At 42.3% G+C, this 16256-nt stretch overlaps 1 protein-coding gene across 3 annotated transcripts in view; it reads left to right on the top strand.

Annotated features, from left to right (window-relative positions):
• The window catches only part of arhgap24 (Rho GTPase activating protein 24), a 452465-nt gene that overhangs the window by 97914 nt on the left and 338295 nt on the right, over positions 1–16256 (top strand). For all 3 annotated transcript variants that reach the window (XM_060826012.1, XM_060826031.1, XM_060826021.1), the window contains exon 2: positions 7225–7424. In XM_060826012.1, the coding sequence (XP_060681995.1) occupies positions 7245–7424 (180 nt within the window). In that variant the 5' untranslated portion in view covers positions 7225–7244. The remainder of the gene's footprint in view (positions 1–7224; positions 7425–16256) is intronic.

The following is a 16256-nucleotide window of genomic DNA, read 5'->3' as shown; positions in this document are numbered from 1 at the left end:
TACATCTCGATTAAGTCACCTCTCAACCTTCTTCTCACGAACGAAAACAGCTTCAGTTCCCTCAGCCTTTACTCGTAAGACCTTACTTCCAAAACCAGGCAACATCCTAGTAAACCTTCTCTGAACCCTTTCCAAAGGTGCCACATCCTTCCTATAATGCGGTGACCAGAACTGCACGCAGCACTCCAGTTACATCCTTCCCAGTGTCTTATACAGCTGCAGCATGGTGTCGCGGCTCCGAAACCTAATCCCTTACTAATAAATGTCAGCATATTAACAACTCCATCAACCTGGGTAGCAACTTTCAAAAATTTATGCACCGGGATACAGAGATCTCTCTGTTCATCCACACTGCCAAGAATTTTACCATTAGCCCAGTGCTCTGCATTCCTGTTAGTTCTTTCGAAGTGAACTACCTCAAACTTTTCTGCACTAAATTCCATTTGCCACTTCTGCACTTATGTATCTATCTCCCATCTATGCCCCTCTGTAACCCACAACATCCTTCAGCACTATCCACAGCTCTGCCTACCTTACTGTCATCCGTAAATTTACTAACCCATCCTTTTGTGCTGATATCCAGATCATTTATAAAAATGACAAACAGCAGTGCCCCTAAAACAGATCCTTGTGGCACACCATTGGTAACTGAGCTCCAAGATGAATATCTCCCATGAACCACTACCCTTATCTTCTGTAAGTGGAGGGACGTGCATTTTCCAAATGCTAGAATAAGGAGACTGAGTTTTTAAAAGGGTTATGATTCCTCAAAGTACTGCGGGCGAATTGGCCTATCCATTTAATGCTGACCCTTTAGCATCCATGGTCACTGGGGCAGTGAACTCTATTTGAATGGGACTGACAGACACCTATGGGGTAGGCAGGCATTTAACACCTGCATTGTCAGGGAGAATGGTGACTTCCCCCAATCTCTGTTTCTATATTGCAAAAACATTAATTTTACTTAAAATTCAGTATCGTTTATAATACAGACATAGTTTATAACACCAATTTGAATAAGATTGGATAACGTTTTTAATTATAGAATCCATCAGTGAGGTGAACATTTAGATTCTATTACAAAGGAACAGAATGAGATAATTGCAAGCTGAACATGATATAGTTTTAGAAAACAGAAGGTGGCATCTTTATTTATGTGAAGCTATTTAGGGCATTCCCCTGAGATGTGATAAGGTGCGATCCAAATGCAATTAATTTAAAAACTCTAGCTTTGCTGATTGTGCCGAAGTAAATTATGAGAACCAGCAGAAAAGGAAAGTAAGAGAATGTGACAGATGTGTCTTAGTGCAAAAATACGCTGACAAGGGAAAAAACCTGACTATTTTGATCATACATCTGTAGTTCTAGATAAATAAGACACAAGGCAAGTGTGGGTTGTGGGGTGGCAAGGTGGCTGAATGACTAGCACTGCTGCCTCACAATGCCAGGGACCTGGGTTCAATTCCAGCCTGAGACAGCTGTCTGTGTATAATTTGCATGTTCTCCCTGTGTCTGCATGGGTTTCCTCCCACTATCCAAAGATGTGCAGGTTGGGTGAATTGGCCATGTTAAATTACCCATAGTGTTCAGGGGTGTGTAGGGCAGGTGTGCCTGCCATGGAGAAGTGTAAAGTTACAGGGAGATGGGTCTGGGTGGTATGCTCTTTGGAGGGTCAGTGTGGACTTGTTGGGATTCTGCAATTTCAACTAGAAAATTGCAGAAGTGTTGGTAAGCCTCTCACATTAAGGTATAAATTAGTTGTAGTTCAAAGGGATATAAAATGAGTTAGTGTGCAAAACAGTGTGATTGTTTTCTGTGATTGGTGAAGATGAATACAGGCAGGAGGCTGGGAGAACACAGCAAGCCAGGCAGCATCAGCAGGAGGAGGAGAAGTCAACATTTTGGGTATAACCGTTGTTCAGGAATGATTCCTGTTCTAACTTGGATTCCAGCACCTGAAGTTTTTTTTTGCCTCTAACAAAGATAAATACATGCCACAAGCAATTAGCCTATGTATGATTTATTTTAGAAATGCCTTTGGTGTTGGTGTTTGTGATGTTTTAAAAGGAGGACTGGTCACACAGATTTTCTTCACGTATGTTTTATAAATTTTGACGTAAATTGGTGTAAAATATAGCCTGGGCTATTTTGAGTCAGGACTCGGGGTTACATAACCAACTTGATCCCAGGGATTTGACTGTCATGAGCTACGTGGAGGTTGGTTCAGCCTGCAGGAGTATTTCAACCAACTGCAAACATTGGTTGGGATATCTGGTCGGCATTGACAGGTTGGACCCGAAGGGTCTGTTTCCATGCTGCACATCTCTATGACTGGCACATTTGGCCTCTCTGGCTTTGAGCGTTTGGATAGAGGAAGTTGGAGCAGCTCTCTTGCTTTTCTGTCTTCATGGGGAAGACTTATTTGCACTGAAGAACCCTAACTGATGCAAGCACGACCTCTGCCCCTCAACACTGCTGCCGAGTTTTGAGAAGCGATCCTTCAACAGGCATGAAGCCCTCAGTAATGTTTTCAAGATCCCTAATTCCTAGTTGAGAGCACAGGCTGTCCAACTGTTTAATTTGAAATACTTTGTATCCATTTTACATCTCAAAAATGGGCAGAAAGCAATTTCTGCCTGTTATGTCAAAGATCATTCCGCATGTTATTATACTTGGAAATAATGCACCATTTTGTGCTCTTCCATGTTCTGCAAGTAAGAATTTGGAAGAGCACAAAATATTGACAATATTTCAAATTCACTGCTAATATTTCACCACACCCTTTGGCAGATGGGAAATGACAATTGGATTAAAGTGACATTCACGATGAATTGTCATTTTGGCCTTTAACAATGTCAGTCTTCATTTATTTGAGAAACTTTAACCGCCTTGAACGAACACCAGGCAAGAGTTTTCAATATTAATGTATTGTCCATCTCTTTAAAACTTGGTGCTGTTTGAGGGAGAGGGACACAGTATTTCTGTGTGGACTAAATTCAATGATAACATTAAACTTTGTATAAAGTAACATGATGGGTGAGTGTCAAGAAAATCAGAACAAAAACAACCGGTTTTACTTTATTTTGTTGTAGCACGTTAGAAAAAAGATTGTGGTCTCTCAGCTATTTGAATTATTTGTAATATTGTTTATACATTTGTTAAACAGAAATAGAGAAGGATAGGATCAGGAAGAAGTGTTAGAAAGTGCAGGATTGTTGTCTAGGAACCCAAGTGCTACCTCAAGGGTAGGATTTTTAATGTCAACCTTCAGTTGCTGAATTTTGATTATTTGTCTGAGGAGAAGCACACAAGAACAGTGTTATATTCCAGCTTTGGAGCCTAAATTTGAACCCAAAGAAAGTACATTCCTTTTGACCAATGTTGAGGAAGGAAGGTGCAGATTGACTGCCCCAATGTTTCAGCTGGAGGGACACAAATTGATTAGATTAGATTGCTTACAGTGTGGAAACAGGCCCTTCGGCCCAACAAGTCTATACCGACCCGTCAAAGTGCAACCCACCCAGACCCATTCCTCACCATTTACCCCTTCACCTAACACTACGAGCAATTTAACTTGGCCAATTCACCTGACCTGCACATCTTTGGATTGTGGGAGGAAACCGGAGCACCCGGAGGAAACCCACGCAGACACGGGGAGAATGTGCAAACTCCACACAGTCAGTCGCCTGAGGCAGGAATTGAACCTGGGTGTCTGACGCTGTGAGGCAGCAGTGCTAACCACTTGTGCTGCCCACTTGTGCCACTGTGCCGCCCACTTGTGCCACTGTGCTGCCCACTTGTGCCACTGTGCTGCCCACTTGTGCCACTTGTGCCGCCCACTTGTGCCACTGTGCTGCCCACTTGTGCCGCCCACTTGTGCCGCCGTGCCGCCCACTTGTGCCACTTGTGCCGCCCACTTGTGCCGCCGTGCCGCCCACTTGTGCCACTTGTGCCGCCCACTTGTGCCACCGTGCTGCCCACGGATGTGGATGAAGAGCAGTGAAGGTGGGCAGAAAGCATTTTGAGAGAAATCTGCAAGGCTTTGTTAGGTTAAAAAAAACCAACAAATTTTGGATGCTGGAAACAAAATCAGAAATTGCTGGCAAAACTCAGCAGGTCAGGCAGCATCTGTGGAGAGAAAACAGAGCTAACATTTTGGATCCTCCAGGAGGGTCACTAGACCAGAATCTGCATTCTCTCCACAAATGCTGCCTGACCTGCTGAGTGTTTGCAGCAATTTCTGATTTTGATTAAGCTTTTGCGCATACATATTTTGATTTTTAGAAGATTAATTAATGGAAACTGATGTGAAAAATGTCAAAGATTCCTCACTTGTACAGTAAGCTATGATAACCCTACTTCTAACATCCTGCATTGGAAAGTGATTAGCATTACATGTGGCATAAATCTCTGACATTGACAGCTCTGAGAGCAGCAGCCGAATGGTAATGTTAGTGGAATATTAATCCGGAACCTTAACATAACATCAGTTAACAATTTTAACATATGCAGATGGTCCCTTGAAATGAGGAACGTGAGAAAGAGAGAGACTGTAAGAGGGGAGGGTGAGGTCATTGTAAGTTAAAAGAGGTAGGAAAGGCAAGTTGAAAGGCTAAGGGAAAAACCACTTTTAAAAAGGGGAAAAGATTCACATTGACAATCTGGAGCTGATGAGTGGTTACACTTTACCATCCACTTTGCTTCAAAGTCAAAACTGCTCGTCTCAGTAATGATGATCATAAAACCAACAGCTTGTTATAAAAATTCATCTGCTTCACTAATGTCCTTCAATTTTTATTTTTATTATACAAATGAATATTCTTTTAAAAATTTTCGTATACCTCATTCTACCATTACCGTGTATGTGTGTGGCCAAATCCAATGTAGCCATTACCATTCCATCAAATTACTTTCAAACTTGAGCAATGGTGTCATTGACAGTGTCATGACATTATTTAGTAAACTTTGAAGCACAGTTTAGGTTCAGCCCCAATCTCTTGGCTCTGGATCTCACTATAGCTTCAGTCCAGGCCGTGTCAACAGAATCGATTTTAAGGTGGGATGAGAGTGACTGCTATTGACCTCAAGGAAGTATTTGACTGAGCGTAACATCAAGGAGCCCCAGTAAAATTGAATTCAGTGGAAGTCAGGGGTTGGCCTTCCCTGGTCAAAGGCATACACAGCACGAAGAAAGATTATTGGGGTTATTCAAGATGAATTATCTCAGCCCTAGAACTTTGCTGCAGGAGTTCCTGGTTTCATCGACCTTTAATTGCTTCATCCATGATTGCTTTCATCATAAGAGCAGGGGTTGTATTTTAGAGCACCGTATCCCTGCATTCCACACCCTCCTCCATCCCTCTAAACATAAAAAGCCAGTCAATATCCTACAGGTGTAAAAGCTAACCACCCTGTAGCCCTTGGTCACTAGGAGCAAATGTAATTATCCTAAGCATGCGATTTTTCAATCTTGTCTGAGGAACATAGCTTGCCTTAGAGAGCTCCTAACCAATTTGTTTTTTCAGTGTCTGCGTAATCATAGCAGTGCCAGGTTTGAGTGATGGCCTTTGCTGGGACCCCAGGCACTGCCTGAACATGAAAGCCATAGAGCTGGACTTCAACATAAGGATATTGGCTGGAGCTGTTGGCTGACTCCAGTGAAGGAGACAAGGGGAGAAGTGGGAATTCCATTTTTCAGAGGGGTAATGATAAGGAATAATCATGTTGTGAGGAATGGCTGCCTCCTGTGGACACAGGGGCTCCCCAGAAGAGGTCTCCTCTCCTCTTGTCCCATCCCCAGGCAGGGGTGCTAATCAAGTGGGCTACTTTGGCCTGGATGGTAATGAACCTTTTGAGTGTTGTTGGAACTGCACTTATCCAAGCAAGTGGGGAGTATTCTATCACACTCCTGATTTGCAAATTGCAGATGATGGACAGGCTTTGAGGAATCAGGAAGTGAGTGACTCATTGCAGCATTCCCAGTCTCTGGCCACATTATTTATTTGACTTCTGTCAGTAAAATGGAGACAGAGGCAGAATAGTGCATTCTAGTGGTCACTAATTGATCATTTTAGATCTCAACTGCACCTAGGGCAGATTGGCTGCCTGATGCCTTCCTACCGAGTGTAAAATGGGAGGTAGGATGGACGTCAAAGGCTATGCACTGCATTTTATAAGAGCCCTGTCTTCAAAATGCTGGCAGAGGGGCTCTCTATAAAATTCAGCTCCAGAAATGGGAATGTTCATTGATGGCTGCAGATTGTTTAGTGCTATTCATAAGTTCTCATACTAAAGCAGCCCATATCCATATGGAGCAAGACCTGGGTATCATCCAGGCTTTGGTTGATAACTGGCAATTGACATTATTGCCTCACAAGTGCCAGGCAATGACAATCTCCAACAAAGTAGGATCTAACCATTTCCCTCTGTTACCTAATGACTTTGCCTTTGCTGAATCACCACTTACACCATTCAGTGATTACCATTCACCATAAACTGAACTGGAGCAGTCAAATAAATAATGTGGCAGAGGCTGGGAATGCTGCCTTTGTGCTTTGCATTTGAATTGGGGAAGCACAGAAAGATCACTCTGGACAGTTCCACATTTACTTTCGATGAGAATCAAGTTGTTCATAACATAATCAGGGACAGAAAAGGTAAGTGTGATAAACAATGTATATGTTTGCAATGACTATGCACACATTTTTCTCCATGCAATCCTCAGTTGCAGTGCACACAGTAGCATTCCCTGTTGAGACGTTTTGTGGCTACAGAATATGTTCAGTTTTCTCGAGTCAGTTAGTGGATGTCACATACTTTAATGTTCATAGATATGAAAGTACTTTTTGAGATATTTGAAGTAAGTGACAGGAACATTGATGGAAGAACTGGTGAGTGAATGTTTTATGTTTGGGCGAATAAATGACATGGATGCAAAAGAGGGGAAAATAACTCTGTATTGATTTGGTGTTATTGACATCCATCATGTAGCATGGAATGGATTCTTCTCCTGCAACTCTTTGATCATTTGTTATCCTTGGCAGGAGCAACCTGTTTAAGCTTTCATGTGGACGTTAGCTCTGATCTCGGCAGTTTGTGAGGAGGGAGTTTAGTTTGCAGCAGGATTTATGGATATGGTCCTAAAATTTGAAATCTACTTTTATACTCCAAGATGCTAGATGTTTATATCTCTTCTCCTAATTGGCTGCTGTTTCTCTTTGCCAGGGAAATCTATTAGTCTTATAATGGATGAGCACAGTAGCTCCTTGGACAGCACCCAGGCAGGCCGAGCCAGACAGAACGTCATTAAGTGTGGATGGCTGAGAAAGCAAGGCGGCTTTGTCAAGACTTGGCACACACGGTGGTTTGTGCTGAAGGGGGACCAGCTCCATTATTATAAGGATGAAGAAGAAAACAGGCCACTGGTAAGTAGGCCATTTCCAAAGTAAATATCAGGTATCATGTCAATTTAGTGGAAAATGTAGCAGTGCCCTACTTGAAATGATTAAGATGTGGTTATTTGAGCTATTATCTCACACAGGATTACAAGATACTGCCACAGATAAATATTTTTATGTTAATTGTTTGTTGGTGTGCCCTGAAGTATTAGACTTGCTTCTCCTTTGCATTTTTGTTTAAAGTTTGCTGTGATTTTTGAAAGAGAGTTGTGTGGCCTCACTACGAATGATTTCGAGCTTTCAAAATAAAAGAGAAGATCTGTCCAAATAAAATATCAATTTGTTGTACTGCATGTCATAATTCCAGTTTGTCAGAGTGACATTTCTGAGGCTTTCAGGTTGCCAATTTTATTAGTAAACAAGTATGGTAACAACAGAAGGAAAACCAATGGGAAAACAATCGCACGTTGGCTAAAGTATTGATTATTTTTTACTCAAGTGTAGCATTATTGGTGAGACCCTCTTGCAGCTGAATACTTGCTATTTTGTTAGTGGATAGCACATGCATTCAGTGATTTTGCAAGCTCTATGCTTCCAGAGCTGGAAATCCATCAACAGGAATAAGAAATGAAATTTTAAAGCAACACCATTTAAAGATTAGGGAAGAATCCCTGGGAAATAGCAAGACAGGAAAAAGTGGTTGTCAGTAGATTACTAAATAAATACAGGAGCTACTATACCAAAAAGCTTTGACTTTGATTCGGTGATCGTTGGTGCTCTGAAATGATCAGTGCATCATTTGAAATCGATTGTTGTAATCTGGAACAAATCCTGATGACAAACTATGCACGGAATTAAAATCTTGATGGCATTGATCCATCATCTCATCATCCTTCCTGTCCTCTACCCCACTGGTCTCCAGTCGCTTGTCTCCTTGCAGAAGCCCGGGACTCAGCCACACTGGGACTGGATCACCCTTTAACTAACCACCCTCCTCCACCAACAATTCTCAGTCCTCTCACCTCCAATGGCTCTTCATGTCCCCCACTCTCCACCCCAAAGACTCCCTGAAATCATTTCCCTGATAACTCACCATGGCCAGAGGTTCCATGTTGGATCAGAGTAGAATGAGCCCCCAGCATATTCCGGCCTGGATAACCTGAGTGGTGGGGGTGTTGGAGGTGAGGGCCTGAGGCAAGCGTTGGATGTGAGAGTGGGGTGTGAAAGAGAGCAGAGGGAGGGGAGAGAGTGAACGGGGTGAAGAGGTGGAGATGACAGGAAGGTTAGAGGGGAGTGGAAGTGGGGGAAGGGGAGCTGATGGGATAAAGGGAGGTGGAGGACGTTAATAATAGATAATATTTCAATACTGTTTTACATTGCTAATTATAGTGTTTATGATAACCAATAGAACAAATAACAGTATAATGATCACTATAGTAGTTTGTCTATGCTAAACAATCATAGTCTTCACGGCATTGCAGCTGGGAATTTGAAACATCTCTCAGACATTCTAATCTCCAGTTTTAAAAAAGTTTCTTCCTTAATCTCTTCTAGACTGAGGAATGTGTTATAACCATAGAGTCATAGAGATGTACAGCAGGGAAACTTACCCTTCAGTCCAACTCTTCCATGCCGACCAGATATCCTCACCTAATCTAGTCCCATTTTCCAGCAGTTGGCCCATATCTCTCTAAACCCTTCCTATTCATTTAACCATCAGCTTTACCTAGCCTTTTAAATCCTGAATTGTACCAGTCCAACCACTTCCTCTGGCAGTTCATTCCATACACGCACCACACTCTATGTGAAAAAGTTGCCCCTTTGGTCCCTTTTGTATCTTTCCCCTCTCACCCTAAACAAATGCCTTCTATTTCTGGACACCCCCACCACAGGGAAAAATACCTTGTCTATTTACCCTCCGGGGAAAACAGCCCCTATATCTCAAATCCTCCAACCCTGGAATCATCCTTGCAAATCTTTTCTGAACCACTTCAAGTTTCACAACATCCTTCCAATAAGAAGGAGACCAGAAATGCACCAAAAGTGGCCTAACCAATGTCCTGTCCAGCCGCAACATGACCTCTCAACTCCTGTACTCAGTTCTCTGACCAATGAAGGTAAGCATACCAAACGTCTTCTTCACTATCCTATCTACCTGCGACTCCACTTTCAAGGAGCCATGAACCTGCACTCCAAGGTCTCTTTGTTCAGCAACACTCCCCAGGACCTGACCATTAAGTGTATAAGTCCTGCTCTGATTTGCCTTTCCAAAATGCAGCACATTTATCTAAATTAGTCTTTCATGCTATTGTTTCATTTTTTTTTCTTTGTCAGTTGGTGCCAATGATTTCAGCTGAGCACTGCTGACCACTTTAAAACTGAGTAAATGTTGGCAATCGTGTGGTTTGAGTGCTGCGTGATTTCATTTCACGGCCATTGATTTCAATAGACCGCGATGAGAAACCGTTTCTGCACCCTGTGTATTTTTTGACCAAAGCATACACCTTCCCTCATTATTCATCAGCAGCACATGAAATGCTAATCCATCCCACATTAATTCACCCAAAATCGCAAGCATTAGTTAACCTTGATTCAGAACCTGGGCACAGTAACATGAAGGCTCTTTCTCCTTGTGACTAAGTTGTTGAGATAAAACAGTTTAATTAAAAATCACCATTATTGAACCTTTCTTGAGGTGGTATTGGGATCAAGGCTGTATTTTAGCAATTCATTTTATTCTGCAGTAGGTAATTAGCTTTGCTCTTAACACACTGTGACAATTTAAGCATTTTGACGTCTTTTTGCAAAATCATAAAAGCTAATCTGAAAGAAAGAAGAAAAACAGATGATACTGGAAATACTAAGGAAGAGCAATTACAGATTTATTCCACTCAAATACCCCATCTTAGAATACCATTGACTATTAAGTTCTGCTTCATGTAGCTATCTTCCCAGTGGTAATATGTCTGCATTTGCTTCTTGGGCTATAGTTGGTGTACAAAGATTGCTATTCCTTCATTTTCACAGGTGAAAAATATGAAGTTCCCAAATATAAATCTTGATAGCAATACATATTGGTTCATCACAACACAAGAACAGAGCTTCTCCAGTACTGTCAGTGACTTGGCTAGACAAAAGCATTGTTTACTAATAAAAATCTGTGTTTTTCAGGATGTGGAAACATGGTATGGGGCCAAAATTCCTATCTTCTGTAATTAGAGTGAAAAGAGGGTGTGAACATGCAGTGATGCAGGGGAAATATTTCAAAGGACCACAGCAGGCCCAGACAGAGTTCAGCAGAGTTCACAGATCCACCTGTGGGTTAAAAGTAGAACAAGAATCCCTCCAAGAATGAAAAATAAGAAATGTTGATTGGACTTGTTCACAAAATTACCTTTGTTGTAGTTTGTCATTATAATAGAATATTGAGATACTGTCAGTTCTTCTGTAGCGTGATGGTTGCGTCCTTGCATAGCCCTGTGTTATAGAAAAATCAGGCTTTCGAAACTATGCTTGCAGTGTTAGCACACTGTAACCGTGTTGCAGCCAACTCACGTTTTGAAAGCTTGCGCTGTAGAAGCAGCATCCTCAATTCGTCAGTCGCTTTACAGCGAATTCGCATTGAGAAAATGTGCATGAAAACAGAAGAACCCCCCCCCCCCGTAGTTCTGAAAGGGTGATAAAGGTTGCGGATTTGTGTTCTAGATCAGGGTGATGATGAGGGCGAGGCGTTCTGCCACACACTCCTGTCCTTCATGGATGCCCCATCCTGAACGAGATTAACTTTTGAACATTTGATTCAGGACATTGGTGAAAACTATTTTTCAACAAATTAAAACAGAAAACACTGGAAGATTCATTTGTCAAGTTAGTGGAGGCTTGTGATTGAAATATCAAAGTTGGAGGCTTCAATTCTTGTGCAAATTGTGGCGATGGTTAAAGACAAAGACCTGAGGTTCATGTCACTTCATGTTTAATACAGTTTCTTTTTGTGAAAAAAAAATTCAGTGCAGATGATATATGTCCCTGACCTTCACCAGCTGATATGGGGGAATGCAACCACATTCCTAACACTAGTTACTTGGACATGCAAAAAGCCTACAGCAAACAACTTTGGGCAAAGCAAATGCTCTGTATACTTATTGTAGTAAATTCTAAATGTATTGAAAAGAATGCGTTTAGAATTTAACTAGGATTAATACTAAAGAGCTCCCCCATCCTGGAATCCTGCCTGACAACACTCCCACAGAAATTCCTTCAGTCACGGAAATCTTGACAATGGCCTGAATTTTGAATTCCAATCTTCCTATTATGCAGATGGGAGTTTGCTGCAGTTTGATTGAAGTCAACAACAAAAGGCTATCTGCTGAACAACTAAAATTGCAGAAGCTTGAGTTTTTTTACGAGTACAGTGTCTGGTATCAGAGTTTTCAAAAAAAAATATTTTTCCGCCAATTTGTTCCCCAAAAACATTTGCTTCAGAAGATTTGTGGCTTTCCTGCCGTGACTTTGAGAGGTGTGTGCTGAAACAACTGGAAATTTGACAGAGACCCAGATGTGCAGGATTCGAGTCATGCATTGAGTACTCCATGGCAGTGTCCTGGAGTTGGGGCCTCCATTTATCCTAAACAACCCACAAGAAGGACCAGGCTGATGTGACCAAGCCTATTCCAGATGTGCCCCTGTCCTTGCCCTCAATGGGACATGGTTTAGTGTAGGAAAAGATTTGCTAACCCACGATAGGCCCACAAAAGCAAATTGGCCAAATTGTACCAGGACGCCCAGCATTCTCCGAGTAGCTCACAAACTGGGTCAGACAGCACGCAGACAATGGACTATGCTTTAAGCTCCCATGGACATGACAGAGATCTCAAAGCCCTAAGGGCAGTTTCACAACCCAGCAACAAACACCAAAGCCACACAAAGAGCAGGACAGACAGAAAGGCACCACAGGACAATGGAAGCACCTCACCACTTCAGAAAAGACTTTAACACCTATCTGTGGAGATGAATGGAACCATGATACTGTCAGGATGTTGCATTGTTTGAAGGAACAGGACATTTATCCAATAAACTGTTTTCCAATTAGCATCCTTGCAACTAAATTACTTCATTTCCAGAAACATTGTAGTTTCCCATTTCTTAATCAGTGTCATTGACCAGCATTACTATAAAACTGGTCTCATCCTCAGCTCTAGGTGGAGAAATCTGATCTACCTGTAACAGACTGTCAGTTCTGTGTCAGCCGGGGTCAATTTCTCTTCCAGCAATATTGCTTGCAATCAACTGTTTGTCAATTTCACTTCGAGCTGTGTTTTGTGATCTCTAACCTATTGGGCAAGTTTTACTGACATTTAGTATTACTGTAGGCCTCCAGGACAGCCAATTTCACCTGCTATCTGATTTGGGACAGACCATCATGGTCAATCTTGGTGACTCCTGACAGGTTCGGAACTGTTGCTAGGATCACTGTTGCAAAGCTTTGTTTTTAAGTTGCTAAAACCGGAGGTTTAATTTTGTGTTCTTATTTTTGATGGAAGTCAAATAATACAACATGAAAAATCTGAAAATGCAGAAAACAATGCGATATTTTTAAAGTGGTGAATGTAGAACTGGCACTAACTTCAGACATCGCCTGCACTGCAAACCGGGAAGATCAGAAATACTGCTGCAGGCCTCCAAAGCCTAAAAAATAAATGCACATTTCTCTGTTGGCACTCAGCCATCCACACTTCAGCTTCACATTGTCACAGCTGGACAAAGGCCCTTCAACACTGACTAAGTAGCTTGTTAGGTAAAAACAATGACTGCAGATGCTGGAAACCAGATTCTGGATCAGTGACGCTGGAAGAGCACAGCAGTTCAGGCAGCATCCAACGAGCAGCGAAATCAATGTTTCGGGCAAAAGCCCTTCATCAGGAATAAAGGCAGTGAGCTTGTTAGCTGCTTGCGAACAATAAAGGGTGGGGGGGGGGGGTCATTAAAGCTGATCTTCTGACTAGCTACTACTTTTCATTATCGTTTAATGAGCTTAGGGTTTTCTCCATTGTTTGATCCTCCAATGTTTCTCAGTGACCAGGAACTAGAGGTGTGTTCTGTGCAGTTTGATTAAAGCTTTGCACTGTTTGCCTTGATGGAGCTTTTGCATTATTTTGTTGCTCAGGTGATCCCTGCTCAGGATTAGCTGAAATTTTTGACTGTTTATAGTGTCCAAAATCTCTTTCAGATACACTTTTTGAAGCCAACTGTGGAATATACTGGTATTGGGTTTGATTCTGAAAAGCATGTGTGACCGTTAAGAAAGTTTTAGTGTGGATTGATTAACATGCTGGTGACTCTGGGCAGTCACATAGTCAAAGAGATGTTCAGCACCAAAACAGACCCTTCGTTCCAACTTGTCCATGCTGACCAGATATCCCAACCCAATCTAGTCCCATTTGCCACCACTTGGCCCATATCCCTCTGAAACCTTCCTGTTCACATACCCATCCAGATGCCTTTTAAATGCTGGATTTGTTTCAGCCACCACATCTTCCTCTGGCAGCTCATTCCATGCACACACCACCCTCTGTGTGAAAACGTTGCTTTATATATCTATCTCCTCTCACATTCTCACCCTGAGCCAATGCCCTCCGGTTCTGGACTCCCTTACCCAAGGAAAACATCTTATCTATTTACCCTATTCATGCCCCTCATGATTTTATAAACCTCTATAAGGTCACCCCTCAGCCTCTGACACACCAGGGAAAACAGCCCCAGCCCATTCAGCCTCCCCCTATAGCTCAAATCCTCTAACCCTGGCAATATCCTTGTAAAGCTGAAAATGTGTTGCTGGAAAAGCGCAGCAGGTCAGGCAGCATCCAAGGAGCAGGAGAATCGACGTTTCTTCAGGAATCAGGAATATCCTTATGAATGCAAGTTAGTTAGCTCAGTTGGATGGATGGCTGGTTTGCAATGCTGAAAGAAGCCAACAGTATGGATTCAATTCTTACACTGGCTAAGGATCCCACGAAGGACTCTACTTTTCAACCTGTCCCCTGACTCTGCTTCTTAACCTGAGTCGTAGTGACCCTCAGTTTCAACCACCTCCAGTTGTCTCTCTCTAATAAGAGAACAGGTTGTTCTGCTATAACTCAAGTTTCATTAAGGCGAATTTGGGAAGCTGTTTCGGAAGTGCAAAGTTTGAACACAATTTGGCCCCATTAGTTTAAATAATGCTTCTGTTACATGATTTTCTTATAACACGGGATTCCATGAGAACAGATCTACTACGTTATAGCAGAACTGAATGTAGTCTGGTAAGACTTTGGTAACTTTATCTATGGTTAGCACCATCAGCTTTTCATAGGGACCTTTATCACATCGATACACTCTGAGAGCAGATTTTCTGCAAGCTTGGTTTTGGCTTGGTTGAAGGTGTGATGTTAATTACGCATCTGACAATGAAGAACTCCTGAACTTTTACATGTTTGATTCCTTCTCTTATATATGTAAAACTTAGCTGCATTGAGGCATGGGTGTTTACCTGAAGACAGTGAAGAGGGTAGGGTGCGAGATTAAGATGGGCAAATGATGAAGCCCTTCCCAATTTAAATGGTAAGAACTGATCAATATTGGTTTAATTGCTGTTTTCTGACTGCAGCTAGGGAGTTTGGGAGGCTGCATTGTGCGCACGGTCACAGCGGGGAGCAGCAAAGTGGATGAGGGAACTGAAGGTTATTGGAGAGGGTTGGGGAGGCAAATGGAGGCTATGTAGAGGGTATGCAGATGGAGAGCAGAGGTGTGTGGGTGGTGTAGGAGAGTAAATGCTTGAGGTATCTAAATAAGACTAGGGTGGGTGGATAGTGGTGAGATAACAAATGTAATGAGAGGATTCATGGTAAGAAAAAAATGCTTTGTTTGGCGAGGTGGTGGTCAGTGTAGTCAAGTGTATAATGCCATTTGGTTTTTACCACAGTCAACATAAATTTTTATATTCTCCAACGGGTTGAGGGGGGTCATCATTCAGAATCAAAGCTGTATAAGGTCATGTTGAACAATTGCTAGATTTCGCATCCTCAGAATGACATCTGGTAATAAATATCAGACCTCTGATAAGCTTGGAGGACCAGGGATGGACAGGGGAAATTTGGAGATGAAAGATCGTTAGAGGACTGGGGCCAGAAGGTATCAGCAGCTGCGAGAGGCCCATAAAAGCAACACTCCATCTTGTTGGCCCCTTGTCTGACCAAATGACCCTTGCCTGGCTGACACACTTGACTAAAACCTCACTCCACCAAGATTAAACTCCCAGGGGTAGGAGGGAGGAAGCTGTCAGTGATTTAAATGGTTCATGAATGGCCATGTCTCCCCTACTGCTTGTCTTGTGTCCAGTTTCCAATGATCAATTCTATAAATTAATGACCATTTAAAACATCGCTTCCCATGCCTTAGATTGTAACAAATCCCATTCACCCATCATGATTTTATAAACCTCGGCACCTGCAGATCAGTTCCCAGCTTTGCAATGGCTTAGTTTTAAAATTCTCATCCTTATTTTCATACCATGACCCCTCTCTGTCCAATCGCTATGACTTATTCCAGCCTTGCAGCACTCTAAGATTGCAGCATTCATTGTTCTCTCTGTATGCAGCCATTTACTGTATGCAGTTTACTGAGTCCCTGGGAGATTGCTGCAAAGCTGTGTATGTGCTAGAAGGGAGCACAACCTATTATTCGCTGCACGTGGCTGCGTAACCGTATACCAGAGGAAGCATTGTTTGCATTGCTCCCATCCTGGCCCTTAACCATCTTTAATGTTAATTACTCTGTCATTGAAGGCCATGCCTTTGGCTGTCAAGGCTGCCACCTCTATGAACC

This window comes from Hemiscyllium ocellatum, chromosome 1 (assembly GCF_020745735.1).
Source record: "Hemiscyllium ocellatum isolate sHemOce1 chromosome 1, sHemOce1.pat.X.cur, whole genome shotgun sequence".
NCBI lineage: Eukaryota > Metazoa > Chordata > Chondrichthyes > Orectolobiformes > Hemiscylliidae > Hemiscyllium > Hemiscyllium ocellatum.
The sequence above is the reverse complement of the archived record's forward strand: the minus strand, read 5'-3'. Positions and strand labels throughout refer to the sequence as shown.